The sequence below is a fragment of the Anabrus simplex genome, chromosome 7, assembly GCF_040414725.1.
Source record: "Anabrus simplex isolate iqAnaSimp1 chromosome 7, ASM4041472v1, whole genome shotgun sequence".
NCBI lineage: Eukaryota > Metazoa > Arthropoda > Insecta > Orthoptera > Tettigoniidae > Anabrus > Anabrus simplex.
Window position 1 is genome coordinate 152,644,254 of NC_090271.1, and position 15,992 is coordinate 152,660,245.

The following is a 15,992-nucleotide window of genomic DNA, read 5'->3' on the forward strand; positions in this document are numbered from 1 at the left end:
CCTTAACAAAAAAAATTCAAAACAATTTTTTACCTATCCTTCATTTAATAATATACAAATCTACCAAATCACTAACATATTTAAAAACCATGACATCAAAACTTGTACCGTAACAGAAACACAGATATTTTACACAATACCAATTCTATTAATCATTGCAATAAGTTCACCAAGACAGGTGTTTATAGACTCAATTTTAATAATTGTAACACATCTTAATCAGTCAAACTGGTAGGAACTTCCATGCAAGATACTTAGAGCATGTTAACGCCCTGAAATATAATAAATTTTTGGCCATGGGACAGCACATGGGTGATACTAACCATAAGTTCACTAATATCAAGCAAGACATGAAAATTCTCAAAGTTACTGGTATACAAACAGGCCCCCTGCTCAATATTATGGAAAGTGATTTCCTTTACCCTGATCCAAAGAACTGCTTTGGTGGCTTCAAGTGTTTTTTTTAGATCACTAGTATTTTTATGGTTATGATAAAATTGATGAAACTTTTAATATTGTCGATGGAAATTTCTGTTAGTGCTATCCTAGCTAGCATTAGTTGGACATTTTGTATTATTTTAAACTAAATCATATCTTTATGAATACCCATTTCTTACAATGTAATATTTCTGAAAATATTAACTCAATTTAGAGGTTATCTTATCATGTTTAGGCCGAAAGTTTAATCAATCCATTGCTGCATAAGGAGATGCAATCCATAGTAGGTTCTTCTTCACTCCACTTCTGTTTTTTGTTCAGATCTTTCATGGAGATGACATTTCTTTTTATAAAACAATTATTTTTCCGTCATTTTCAGAAAAAAGTGTACCGTAGCCTATGATAGATGTTAGTGTTTCAGTCATCCTGCTTCCTTTCAAACTACACTGTCCCTGGAAGAAAGTAAAAATAAATATAGGCCTACCAGGCGAGTTAGCCATGCGGTTAGAGGTGCGCAGCTGTGAGCTTGCATCCAGGAGATAGTGGGTTCGAACCCCACTATCAGCTGCCCTGAAGATGGTTTTTCATGGTTTCCCATTTTCACACTAAGCAAGTGATGGGACCGTACCTTAATTAAAACCACGGCCACTTCCTTCTTACTCCTAGGCATTTCCTATCCCATCGTCGCCATAAGACCTAGCTCCACCGGGCAAGTTGGCCGTGCAGTTAGGGGCGCGCAGCTGTGAGCTCGCATCCTGGAGGTAGTGGGTTCTGAAGATGGTTTACCGTGATTTCCCATTTTCACACCAGGCAAATGCTGGGAGCTGTGCCTTAATTAAGGCCACGGACGCTTCCTTCCCATTCCTAGGCCTTTCCTCTCCCATCGTCGCCATAAGACCTATCTGTGTCGGTGCGACGTAAAGAAAAAAAAAACCTATCTGTGTCGATGCAACGTAAAGCAAATTGTACGGTATTTAAAAAGAGTAAAAATAATTTCAGCTATTCAGGAGACGGTCTTAAAAATCATCTTCAGAAATTACAGTAATCTGTTCTTGTTCAGCGGATAGTTTCGGATCGGAATTGACTTTATCTGTTAGAGTTCCTATAGAACTGTCAATGTGTGACACTTTTTTTTTTTGCTGGTGGTTTAACGCTGCACTAACATATCAAAGGTCTTTGGCGTCGGAAGGATGGGGAAGGGCTAGGATTGGGAATGTAGTGGCCTTGGCCTTAATTAAGGTACAGCCTGGTGTAAAAATGGGAAATCACGGGAAGCCATCTTCAGGGCTGCCGACGGTGGAATTTGAACCCACCATCTCCCGAATGCAAGCTCACGCCTACGCGACCCTAACTGACGACCAGTTCGCTCGGTCGTGTGATCCTTGACTTGTTTGCCTCACTGACATCAGTAGTTCAACCGTAGGACAAGTAGCCAGTCACTTCGATGCTTTTTACATCTCCAGCGAGTCCAAAAAGTGAATTACCAGTATGGACATTACAAAAAGTAATTTCTGAAATGGAAGGAGAATTACTTTTTTTCTCCAGTCGCGTAACTGAACACAGGTCTATAACCCATTTAAGGTTATCTTTTACTTCGATTGTTGACGCCATAATCTTTCCTACGGTGATCTTTCTTGTCCTTAAGAACTCTTGAGATGACAATATCGAATACATCGCTTATTAATTCAATAATATCTCTTACGATATTTAATTACAGCATAAATTCACAGCCAGGGAAAACTGTGTGCAGCCATTCCAGCATTTCTAAGAGGACGTCTAATAACCGAAATATTGAAAGGCCATTTCTCTGATGCTTTAGGAGATTTACTACGGCAGATTCTTTTTAACAGTGTTTCATTCAACCGGGAAATGATTCCTCAACAGTTTCAGCAAGTGAGGATATTGTGGAATACTGAAACTTTTCTCGGTATTTCCTGGTACAGAACAATGCCTTCCTTACTGGGACATCTAGTAGTTCATTTTTCAGATTCCGTAAATAGTTCTCTCGAAATATGGTCTTGCTCTGTTAACTTTTAGTTTATCAGATCGTTTCCACCGAGTTGCCAACTTGCCAACTTACTTTAGGGATTCCTGTCACAATTAGTCTTATTTTTAATAATTTCATTTAATGAATATTTAGAGCACATAAGAAACAAATTGACCAGTGAACAGGTATTTGAGGGTCTGCCTAGCCAAGGGGGTAAAGGCGTGCTCGGTTCACTCGGAAGGAAGTGGGTTCGATTACATGTCAGAAAGTCGAAAAATTTAAGAAACTAGATTATTATTTTTTTTTTTTGCTATTTGCTTTACGTCGCACCGACACAGATATGTCTTATGGCGACGATACTAGATTTCTACTTCCGGAGGTGCCGTTCACTCGCCTACACCAAAAATGAGTACCAGGTTAATTCCTGGGGACAAATGAGGCCGGGTGTAGAGCTAACCACTCTACCCCATCAAGTGCCGGGGTTATGTATAGTGGAAGCCTTTAACTTTCACCCCTCCAAGGGCCTTCATGGCCTGTACGAGGTGACTTTGCTTTTTTTTTTTTTTTTTGAACAGGTAATTGAATATTTCCACAAAACGTATCTAACCTACAACTGATCACGCTCAGCGAGAGGCGAGTGCCGTTTTTTCCAATGGCGTCACATTAATCAATGCTCGTTGACTATCACACGCGCGAGAAACCGGAATACACCCGCCGACTTGATATTTGTGACCATCTAGCTTTGTTACCCTTCCCGCGGAAGGTAGGTTAGAGATCCAATATGGCAGGGCTCGGACAACCTTACAATTTTTAGTATATTGTACTCAACAGGTTTGTCAACGTCGGCACATTATACACAGCTATTAAATGACTCGGTTTTTTGCCATGTGTTCAGTATCGTGACGGCAGTAGAAGAGAGCCAAAACCAACAAAGAAAATTATCACAATATATTCCCGATTTTACACCGCCTTCGTTTTAATTGTTTTACATAAGTAATACTATTTCTTGGAGCGTGTTGGTAGGTCCTTGGCAAGGATGAAGGAAGGACCTCTCCTCTTTACTACTTCAGGGATCGTGAAACATTGTTTCTATGTTTTAAAACATGTGCGGTAGTTACCAAAGTACTATTCTAATTCAGCGATTTATCATTACTACAAAAGCCAACGTAATGGATGTCAACATCGAAGAATTAATTTACGGCATATATTTTTTGCTAACTTGTGAAAAGATCCTTGAAGCGCAAACTGAAGAAAAAATAATTCCACATTATTTTTGCACTGAAATCCTTACCTTTTAAGGCTCTATAATCCAATCTTTGATGATGGACCGTATAAGTGGGCCTACGGGTTCTGTCTACTACTACCTTTCATTAGATTAGGCTATTAATCAAATAATAGTTCAATTTTAGTGGTCTTTTATGTTAAACAACATTATACCACCAATACGTGTTAGCTAAATTATATAGTTATAATAATATAAAATGTCGTACTCACGGCTTGTCATGTATTCGTAAAGCTTTTTCTTTAAGATGTTCTTCCTCCCTTTCTTTCCGTAGCATATACTCATCTTTATATTTATCTGATGCTGTCATTGATGGTTGATCAACTCTTATACGTTTATACCAGAAGGTATTGCAGCGATGATGGTTACCCTTGAAACAAAATGAGTTAATAATTATTGCGCCAATCTACACTATTCTTTCAACAGTGAAACACAGGCCACAAATACGTGTTTTGCTTTAAACTCTCTGAAACTCATCTACTTAGATAAAACTTCCGCGAGTACTCCATCATTCTCATAATCTCCTTGTACTGTGAAAGGTAGGATTAACCACAGACATGATTTAGACTGTCATTAAGCAGCAGGATTCTGAAGCCGCAAGCGAGCGGCCGCCTCCACCTTACGTCACTACACTACCCCGATGCATTAATGTAAAATAGTAGACGTAAAGGGAATACTGGACAGAAGATAATTCAAGTAATTAAAAGCACTTAAAAATAATAGCTAAAATTCTGATTAATTAGACATTTTAGGTCCTTTATTTTAATGTTAAGAAAAAGAAACACTGGTATATCAATTTACAAATGCTTAAAAATAGCCACCTCTTTTAGACCTATCTATGGTCAAATATGTTTCCGTTAAAGTCTCTTACAGCATGATCCACACGTATCTTCAAGTACAGTGATGAAATTACACTCGTGAGGCGATAAACGCACGTGTCCTTTGGGTTTAGATCTAAAGCATGTGAGCTTAAACTTATGAAAAAATGGTTCGTACAACTGAGCTGTTACTTCATTAGGTGTGTTCCCTTTCACGACTCAGCTTAAACCATTACATGTACTTTCTCTGAAATACATATCAGTAAGTTTGCCACGTGAACAACCTCTTTCGTAGGAACATGCAGGTTACCTATATACTTGAAAGAAATGAATGGATAAGGATTTTCTTTCAGGTACTACCGCTTCCTTACACTTGTCACATTGTAGAGAATTGACTAACATCTTTACCACAAATCCTGAGATATATTTAATATTATTCTGTGATAATAAACCTAACATCTATTTCGATTGATGCAAGCTTACCAATCCTTCCACTCTAATTTTAAGTCATTTTGACATTCTTAAAATATAGCTTTAAAATGAGAAGAGACCGAGACCACTATTGTTCAGTTACTAACAAAATTAAAACTTAACCAAATATTGTAGTAACATTATTATTATTATTATTATTATTATTATTATTATTATTATTATTATTATTATTATTATTATTATTTTCTTCTTCTTCTTCTTCTTTCTTAATCCGTTTACCTTCCAGGGTTGGTTTTTCCCTCGGACTGAGCGAGGGATCCCACCTCTACCGCCTCAAGGGCAGTGTCCTGGAGCGTGAGACTTTGGGATCGGGGATAAAACTGGGAAGGAGGACCAGTACCTCGCCCAGGCTGCCTCACTTGCTATGCTGAACAGGGGCCTTGGTTGGGGATGGGCAGACTGGAAGGGACAGACAAAGAAGAGGGAAGGAAGCGGCCGTGGCCTTAAGTTAGGTACCATCCCGGCATTTGCCTGGAGAAGAAGTGGGAAACCACGGAAAACCATTTTGAGGATGGCTAAGGTGGGAATTGAACTCCACTCTACTCAGTTGATCTCATGAGGCTGAGAGGACCCCATTCCAACCCCCGTACCACTTTTCAAATTTCGTGGCAGAGCCGGGAATTGAACCCGGACCTCCAGGGATGGCAGCTAATTACACTAATCGGAGATTTCATGGAAGCGGTTTGTGATAAAATATAAATATAGAAGAAAAGAGAGGAATAAGGGACGAGCACCAGGAGGGATGATAGTTCTAATTAGGGAAGAAATTAGTGAAAGAGTAGAGGATATAGAGACCGATATGATGGAAACCATATGGTTGAGATTGAATATGGGAGGGGGTGAGGGAAGGAGGAAGAAAATAAATCTAGCTTTTGTTTACTGCCATCCTAGTATTTCAGCATATGCAAATAAATATTTTTTTGGAGAGTTATTGGTAGATATTGGTAGGATAAGGGGAATGTTTCCAGGTGAAGAGGATATGTTGTTATTCGGGGATTGGAACGCGAGAATAGGGGAACAGAGCCCAGTATGTAGTAGGGAGGATGGAATGTGTTTGTTGGAAAGTAGAAGGAGTGAGGACAAAATTACAAATAGTTATGGAGAGAAGCTCGTTGAGATGTGTGCTGTGGGAAATTTGTATATTCTGAATGGGTGGATAGAGGGTGACAGGACGGGGAAATTGACATATGTTACTGAGAAGGGTGGTAGTGTGATAGATATGGTTTTAAGTTCGGAAGGGATGATTGAGAAGGTTGTAAGAATGGAAATAAGAGACTGGATTCAATCACACCATTTCCCGGTGAGGGTTATGCTGAAAAGGGGGGGGAGAGAAGTGTACAGTGAAGGAAGATGAGATAAATGATAAACGAGGGAGTGGTTATAATAAGTATAAATGGACAGAGAAGGTGGGCCGGGATTGGAATAAGGTAGTAAAAGAGGAGTTACAACTTCTGAAATATGGGAAGGGGCGTTAGAAGAGAATAATACTGATAAAGCCTTGGAATTGCTGCTACATCCAATAAAGATAATAGCGCAGAAGGCGAAAGCTAGAAAGGGAAATAAGAAAGAGGGAGAAGAATGGTTTAATAGGGAGTGTGAAGGAATGCGGAGGAAGGTGATGGACGCGTTAGGAGAATATAGAAGGAAAGGTGGGAGCCAAGAAAGGGAGTTTTTCTGTAGATTGAGGAAGGAGTATAAAAAGAAAATTTGTGAGACAAAAAAGACGTGGTTAGAGGAACAAATGGAAGCCATAAATAATGACTGCAAGACAAATAATTTTGAGAGAGTTTGGGACAAGATTAATACAATTATTAAGGGTGGAAGGAATATAGAGAGAACGAGTATGGAGGAAGTGCAATGGGTCAGACACTTTGATGAATTACTAGGGAAAAAAGGGGGATGAAAGATGGAGAGGTTCGGGAGAAGAAGTAATTTGGAGGAATAGGAGAGTGGCAATTTCCAAACCAAACCAAACCCCATGGCACTACAGCCCTTGAAGGGCCTTGGCCTACCAAGCGACCGCTGCTCAGCCCGAAGGCCTGCAGATTACTAGGTGTCGTGTGGTCAGCACGACGAATCCTCTCGGCCGTTATTCTTGGCTTTCTAGACCGGGACCGCTATCTCACCGTCAGATAGCTCCTCAATTCTAATCACGTAGGCTGAGTGGACCTCGTACCAGCCCTCAGGTCCAGGTAAAAATCCCTGACCTGGCCGGGAATCGAACCCGGAGCCTCCGGGTAAGAGAGAGTGGCAATTTATGACCTGGATAAAGAAATCACAAGGGAGGAAATCCTGAGAGTGATAAGCAGAGCCAAAGCGAAGTCGGCCGGGGGGGTGTAATGGTATAAATAACAAGTTTTGGAAGGAAATTAGCAAAAATGAGATAGAGGGCATGGTTAAACTATTCAATAAGATATTTGAGGGAGGTATTTACCCTAAAGAATGGGAAACAGGAATTATATGCCCTATATACAAGGGGAAGGGTAGTAGCAACAATGTGAACAGTTATAGAGGTATATCTTTGTTGGATTCTTTGAGTAAAATATATACTGGGGTGTTAGCGAACAGAATAAGCGGGTGGGCGGAAGAAAAAGAAATTTTGACAGATTACCAAGGGGGATTTAGGAAAAAGAAAAGAACAGTGGATAATATAATGATAGTAAAGACTATTCTAGAAAAGTATATGAATATGGCTAGAAGTACGGTTTATGTAGCAGCAATAGATTCTGAGAAAGCTTTTGACAAGGTGAATAGAGAGACCCTATTAGAGAAATTAGGCAGGCTAGGGATTTCGGAGAAGATGTTGAGGGCAGTGGAAGGAATATATAGGGTTGTCAGATTTTGTGTAAAATTGGGAGAAGAGAGATTGAGTGGACCCTTAGAGTCCAAGGTGGGTTTAAAACAAGGATGCAAGTTATCGCCAATACTGTTTATTTTATTTATCAACGATATTTTAGAGGGGTTTGGGGCAGAAAATTGGGTTGTGCCGGTGATTAATGGTTTAGAGGTACCAGGACTGATATTTGCGGATGATGTGTTATTGATGACGATAACTTCAGGGGCGATGAATAGGGCCTTAAAGTCAGTGACGCTATTTGCGAGGAAATGGGGATTGAGAATTAATGGAAATAAGTCTAAAATATTAGTAGTCCAGGTGGACAAAAGAAGAAAGATAGAAGGTAATTGGGTAATTCAGGGAGAAAGACTGGAACAGGTAAGGAAGTTGGAATATCTAGGAGTTATTTTTAATGATAAAGGAACGTGGAATGACCAGATCAAAAGGGTGAAATATAGAGGATTGGCAGCCTTAGCCTCAGTCAGAAATTTGCTAGCCAAATACCCGGGGATCAGTTATAAAACACTGAGGATAGTGTTGTGGTCGGTAATTTTTGGGAGGGTATTATACGGCGCAGAAGTTTGGGGGCTGGATGAGAAAAGAGAGGAACTAAGAAGGGTTGTTAGTAGTTTTGCTAAGTTAGTAATGGGCTTACCGATGTGCACAGCAAATGTAGGGGCGGAATTAATGTGTGGAGAGGATTTGGAATCAGAGGGTGTGAAAAGAAGTTAGATACGGGATGAATTTAAAAAGACAGGAAGGTGGGAGGGTATTACAGGCAGCGTATGAGCAGCAATGTAAGAGCATGTATAGGGGTGGATAGTTAGAAAAAATAAAGGGATATTTGGAGAGGATAGGATTAGGACACCTGTGGGGGGGAGGTTTGGTCGAAAACAGAAGTGAGAGGGATGAAGATACTGGAAAGGAGAATTAGAGATATCCATAGGCAGAAATTATTGGGGGAAAGCAGACTAAGAAACTCGCTGACTGTTTTGATGAAAATAGAGGAGATAGCAGGGTTGAATAGTAGATACGTTGATAGGTCAAAACGGTATGGGATGATGTGGTGGCTTTTAGGTTTGCAAAGGAATACAGGGTGGCTACAGGGGAAGGATAAGACAAGGTGTGTACTTTGCGGAGATATGAATGATGATTTTCACTTGCTAAGAGACTGTGAGGTAACGAGGGAGATAAGACATGGATTATTGAGTGTCGAGCATCGGGAAATATTGGGGAGAGGGGATGAGAACGCAATCCTGAGATGGATTATTAAACAATGGGGAAAAGGGGATGAATTGAAACAGGTATTTATGTGCAACAAAAAAGGCCTGCGAGAGTAAAATGAAGGAGAGTGAGTTAGAGGGTGGGCAGGGGTATAGGGGGGTGGAGTAGTTATGTATAAGGGAAGGGGATAGTATGATAAAATTCTAATGGATTAGAGAATATAGGGGTCCAGTACTTAGTCATATGGAGTTGGGTAATGATACGGGATTGCATGGTCTGTTTGTTTTAAAGTTGGCTGGAATGCAAGTGCTGAAATGCTGAGTGTGGTTGTTTGATTTATTGATTAGGTGTAGGTCAGGAACAATAATGTGACGCAAGTACAGAGCACAATAAGGACACTGGATGAGCATGTTTGAACATTGAGTGAGTGACTGCTACAGCTAATGACTGCTAGAAGAATACTATATTATTATTATTATCCTTATTATTATTATTATTATTATTATTCTTTATTATTTATTTTACTCTGCATGTGAACATGTATAGGGGCGAAGTCGCCTGTTATGTTCAATAAATGTATGTATAAATGTAATTACACTAATCACTACACCACGGAGGCGGACATTATTATTATTATTATTATTATTATTATTATTATTATTATTATTATTATTATTATTATTCCCTATGCCACACTGCATCACAAGGGGGGCTAACGCCAACAAATATATATCGAAAGGAAGTGATCTGCTAAATAATTAAGCATCTTTAATAGTGAATTTATTTACATTAATAAGTAGACAACAAGTGTACACGAGCACATGCAAGCCACTTACCAGTGTATTGAAACTCCTACTCTTTCCTTCTTTACCAGACGAGTTGGCCGTGCGGTTAGGAGCTCGCATCCGGGAGAGAGTGGGTTCGAACCCCACTGTCGGCAGCCCTGAAGATGGTTTTCCGTGGTTTCCCATTTTTACACCACGCAAATGTTGGGGCTGTACCTTAAATAAGGCGACGGCCGCTTCCTTCCCATTCCTAAGCCTTTCCTATCCCATCGTCGCCATAAGACCTATCTGTGTCGGTGCGACGTAAAGCAATTAGCGAAAGAAACCCTTCCTTCTTTCGCTGTGAATAGGAGGAACCACACCCAAAGACTGCGCAGGTATTCACCATTCTGCCACACAGTAGTTTGCCGACAAATTAAGGTGAAATGTACATAAAAACAACATAAACCAAAACTGCACGTAACACAGAAACATGTATGTTTACAGTAGATCTGTAGTGACGTAAGATGGTGGCGGCCGGAAGTTTCTGGCTTCACTTGCACCAGTGCTACGAGATAGGGCGCTGCCTATCTATTTTCTATATGTCTGTGGGATTAACGAGCACAGAATAGGAATCGCTTCGTGCAGAAAGAGCCTTAGTCCAAAACCATTTTCGGGGAAACATAAAAATAATTTGAAGCAATATATCACCCAAATCACATTTAAAACACGTGCGTGAGGTAGGTTAGAGCTCAGGTATGGATTTCGTAACAGCATGTAGATGTTCAATTATTTCCATGGGCTGTAACATTCACTGGACCAAGGCCCCTTCAGTACAAATCACATATATTTATAGGCAAACAGTTAAAATATTGGGAAAAAATGTCAAGGATAAAACAAACATGTACCTTGTTGTAAAATGGTAATCAGATACCGGTACATTAAATATGATTCGCAGTTACAATTACTGATTAACGTAAGCTCTCAACTTTCCTGAGTCACTGGACTGTTGTCCCCTTCTAAACAAATCAGAAACATTTCTAATCAAACATTGAAAATACTTTTAAAAAGTCAAGGTTAGCACAATATTGTATTTTAAAATACTATTCAGATACATAAAATGTGTTTCACAGTTACAGTTATAAACTGGGATGTCCGGAAAATGAAAGTATTAAGATATATTAGCCTGATTGCCTCAGGTGGAAGGTATGCCTTACCACTGCTTTCGTGATGTACAGGCCGTACTGTAGCTGCGATGACGTCACGGAAAGAGGCGAACTGTTTCTTCCGTCCGAACCATGCAATGCAAGGCCATGATACGCCTTTACCTTTTAATGACGAAATATTCACAAATGTTGCATTAATATAACAGGTAAGATCCTTAACACCTGTAATTGTATCATATCACGTAAGTTATGTCTATGTAATTTTAGGAGAAGGAGGTTTAAAGTGTGATCCATGCCGTCAAATCTTGATTGTTTTTTACGTCAATGTACCCAACAAATATGCATTAACAAAAATATGGATACAAGGAACGCACAATATAATAATAATAATAATAATAATAATAATAATAATAATAATAATAATGATTTTCTTTAGCGTTTATTCCGCCTGGTGGCAGGGTCCGCTGTGTGGATTCGTTGTCTCCATTTAATTCGGTCACGGACCATGTCTGGATGTAGTCTTACAGCTTTCAGGTCGTTGTGCACTGTATCGATCCATCGCTGTCTTGGTCGTCCCTTGAGCCTCTTTCCAGCGACTTCCAATGTATACGCTGACTTTGCCAGTGTATTGTCTTCTGCACGCAACACATGTCCAAACCAGCGCAGACAGTTTTCCTTCATTTTCTTCTGGAACGGTGCAACGCCAAAGCGTTTCCTAATATTGTCGTTTGAAATATGATCCAGTCTAGTGATGCCAGCTGTCCACCTAAGCATCTTTGAATAATAATGATAATAATAAGAAGGAGATCTCCATACCTCTAGATGGCCATAACTATAGCAGCTTTCGTTGTTTTTACCTTGACCCTTCTGGCTCGGGATCCTACGAAGATTTTTTGAGCCCCTTTCTTTCACACAAACATTTTTATCAAGTTTTGTTTAGGAATAGGCGATATTTTCCCCAAATATTAATGCACTGACAAGCAAGATCTGTTACTTGCTTCCCACGTTAATGGAAATTGCCTGGGAATTAAGTTGCATTGCTTCTAACACCTAAATATAATCTACCAGAAATATTTAGCAGAAGGTTATGTTTTATAAACTGCTTTTATTTCAACATTTTTAGACTGAGTTTTGCTTTTACTCGCATTACTTTTGGAGGGGAAAGCCAGCAACATTACTTAACCAAGACATGACTCATTTAAACGCCTAGGTTCACTTGATTACTTTTACTGGTTACTTTTATGCTTGTCCTGTACCAACAATAAAACGCCCTATTATACATGTAATAAGAAGAAAGTCAAAAGCAGAAGTCACCATCAGCTGGGAAAGATGGTGGTAAAGCAAAACAAAGTCATCTCCGTACAGGCCATGAAGGCCCTTGGAGGAGTGGAAGGTAAAGGCTTCCACCATTTTTAACCTCGGCACGTGATGGGGTAGAGTGGTTAGCTCTACGCCCGGCGTAGGCTGAGTGAACCTCAGGGCCATATGCACCTCCGGAAGTGGAAATATCGTTTCTTAAATTTTACGACTTCCTGACGGGGATTCGAACCCACGTCCTTCCGGGCGAACCGAGCACGCCTTTACCGCCTCGGCCAGGCAGCCCCTGAAAGGTGGTGGTGGTGTTGATTATCGTTTTAAGAGGAAGTACAAATAGGCAACCATCCCCTACATAACACAAATGAAAGAGAAAATCGAAGGGACCTGACGTTTCGAAAAATGAAGGTATCGGCCAAAAAAGACAACGGCCACGAAGGGCGTGAAAATGAAAGACTCTCTATCCCTCGAAAACCTAACAGCGTCGGGGTCGGAAAAGAACAAGAGTTGACCAAGGAAGGTCGGATAGGATAGATGGAAGTGAGGAGCCTGGCACAAGAAAGTGGAAGCATTACTAGGCCTCAGCTAAGAGCCCCGTGGTTGCCAACTCACTTTTCAAAGTACAGGTTCTCTGGGGCCCTTTTTAGACGCCTCTTACGAGAGGCAGGGGATACCTTAGGTGTTATTCTACTGCCCCCCACCCACAGTTGGGTCAGCTCGGAAAAATGAGTGAAATATTTACTTGTATTCTTCGTAACAGATATATGTTCGATTGGTACTTTTGTCTTCCATAAATACATCATGCCTTCATACGTAGAAAATTAGAATACTGGTGTACATTGGTCGTGGTACGCACGAGTTCTTACCGTAGAGGTAATTGGGAACTTCCACGCTTTTAACTCCCAACACATTATATTTCCACAAAAACATGTTATACTGTAACAATTCAATGATTAAATTCCACGCGAAATATTACGCACTTTGAATTTACATCACACATTACGTGACGTTAACATACCTAATCTAAACTATCAAGTCTCATTAACGTATGAGCTGTTTACGTGATACATTATAGAACTAGCATGCTACATACATAAAAATAAGGCCTGTCTTTCAATAGCCACAATTATCCAAAGAATGCTCCCGATCTGTATGTACTATGGCATGGGCATAGCCCTAGTGTAGGCACTCCACTCACTCCGTTGCTGTACACGGAAGCTCCGCGGCCGGTGATGCTCTTTTATTTTTAGTTCACGGGATTGCCGATAGAAGCGTCCTTTACGATCTGCCAGGGATCTGCGAACTGTTGTCAACTGTTAAGGAAATGTCCAGCGGACTGCTGCGAAATTTGTTTTAGGTTACAACCACTAAATTACTTTTTTCTTGCCGTGCGGGCAGTATGCACCGCGGCGATAGTTAAGAGCCTCTCGAAGGGAGTGTGGCCCCGAAGGGGGCCACTGTTCTAATGACAGAGCTTGGCCTGGATTTGCAATGATAGGTTTCAGCTACTAAATTACTGAAATTTGTTTTAGGTTCCAACCACTATTTTTTTTTTCTTGCCGTGGGGGCAGTATGCGCCGCGGCGATAGTTAAGAGTCTCTTGAAGGGAGTGTGGCCCCGAAAGGGGCCACTGTTCTCATGGCAGAGCTTGGCCTGGATTTGGAAAAATAGGTTACAGCTACTAAATTACATATTTTTCATGGTGTGTTTCTTGCTGCGTTTTTATTCTGCGCGGGTTGGTAACGGAACCAGCGAGTTACGAATTATGGGAATGGCGTCATGTCGGCCAATGGCCGTGCTCGTAGCTGGCCGGCTAATGGTCGATGGCGCGTGAAAACTTTCGTTGTGTTATAAAAGTAAACAAACATTTTTGAGCGGGTTGGTGGGTCCCTGGCATTGGTAATGAACCATGAACACATCTCTCTTCTAAAAGGATTTTAAGCTACAATTCATATATATATTTCTTCGCGAAGTTGTGTGTTATATACTGGAGTGTCTAGGTAGGGCGCTACCATGTACTACATTCACAAATGCAGTATAGACAATACAGGGCACTTCCAGACAACCTAGTTAAATTGGGAGACAAGTCGCAAGTGGCGCTCGTAGTGGCGTGACTTGGAAATTCGAGCTAAATTCAAATATCAATGAAAATTCATATACGGAAATGGAGAAATAAATTACGTCTAGAAAGAAAGCGTTAGTAAGGTATTAACTTTAAAGTTTCTAAAGCAAATCTGCCACGAACCTGCTACGCAGGCGTAGCAGGGGGAGAGGTGATACTCTCACGTGGCGCGTCCCAGGTGGCGGATAGGGGGGTCCTAACCGGCTTGCCGGCGGACTTGAGGGAAATAAAATACCTCTCGCGGACCAAGCACACACCCCCTGTGGGTGGGGGAGGCTGACGAATAATACACCCACGGTATCCCCTGCCTGTCGTGTGAGGCGACTAAAAGGGGCGACCAAGGGATGAATGAATTAGAACCATGAAACTACTCTTGATTCGTACCATCATGCGGGGAACACCATGGGTTGCATGTACTTGCGAGTAGTATCACTAACATGGTACGAAATATGTTTGTGATTCGTTGCAGTAAAAAGCCTGGCCGGGTGGATTCCAGTACCCGTGCGTTGTACCCATGTGGGCAACACCGCGGGTCTGGGCGTAGCCTGTGAGTTGTACCACTATATGAGCGACAGCGTGGGTCTGCGTTGCCTGTGATTAGTACTCACTATGTGCGGAACACCACGGGGCCCTTGGGACCGGCACCCGTGACTAGTACCCTAGGTGGGGAAACTCATCGGTTTGCGTTGGCTGTAAGTGGCGCCATTGTGTGAGAAACACCATAGGTCTGCGTTACCTGTACGAAGTACAATACTTGTGAGTAGTACCATCTTTTGTGGAACACCGTGAGTCTTCGCTACTTCTGATTAATACCCCAACATGACACATACCATGGTTCTATTTTACTCGCGACATGTACCATTCTGTGGGGCCTTAGACGTGGATTTTGCACCCCCTTTAGACACCAAGCATCATTGTGCTTTATAAGTGGTTCCTTGGTCGGTAATAATGTTATTTTCGTTCTCTATTGAATCCGATCCACTGGTTTTTGTTTTTGTTTGTTTGTTTTGTGTTTTGTTAGGTTCCTGTCCATCCATTCATTCTTCATGACATTTTTTATTTTTATTTTGTTCAGTGGATGCCTTTGTAATTTTTGTTCTTTCATTTCGTATCATTAGGGGCAGATGACCTTCGATGTTAGGCCCCTTAAAACAATAAGCATCATCATCATCAAAGCAAATCTGGATAGATTAAAGAAGAATTATATGTAACAGGTTATTATTGAAAGACTGAAATTAGACATATAATCAAGATATGAAATGCACTGCTGTGAAAGGGCGTGATCTTTCATTTATGCATTACTTTTTCTGCTTTAGCATTCCTGTCTGAACCTTTACGGTTAGATTCGTGTATTCCCTAATTTTAAAACATTGTATCATCACATTAAGACACTTGTCAATAAACAGATCGGCACATTCCTGTATTTTTCTCTTGGAAGGGGCGGTAACATTTGATTGTCTTATATTTTGGGGAGATTCTGTGTTGGTACAGACCCGGCTTTAATCTGAGAAGAGGGATAAAATAAAGAAAATCATGAAAATGTTGTCGA

The 15,992-nt window shown here is 40.8% G+C and overlaps 1 protein-coding gene across 1 annotated transcript in view; it reads right to left on the minus strand.

Moving 5' to 3' along the window:
• LOC136877747 (uncharacterized) overlaps nt 1-15,992 on the minus strand; it is a 110,866-nt gene that overhangs the window by 15,736 nt on the left and 79,138 nt on the right. The window contains exon 4 of the mRNA XM_068228732.1: nt 3,920-4,077. Coding sequence (XP_068084833.1) covers nt 3,920-4,077 — 158 coding nt within the window. The remainder of the gene's footprint in view (nt 1-3,919; nt 4,078-15,992) is intronic.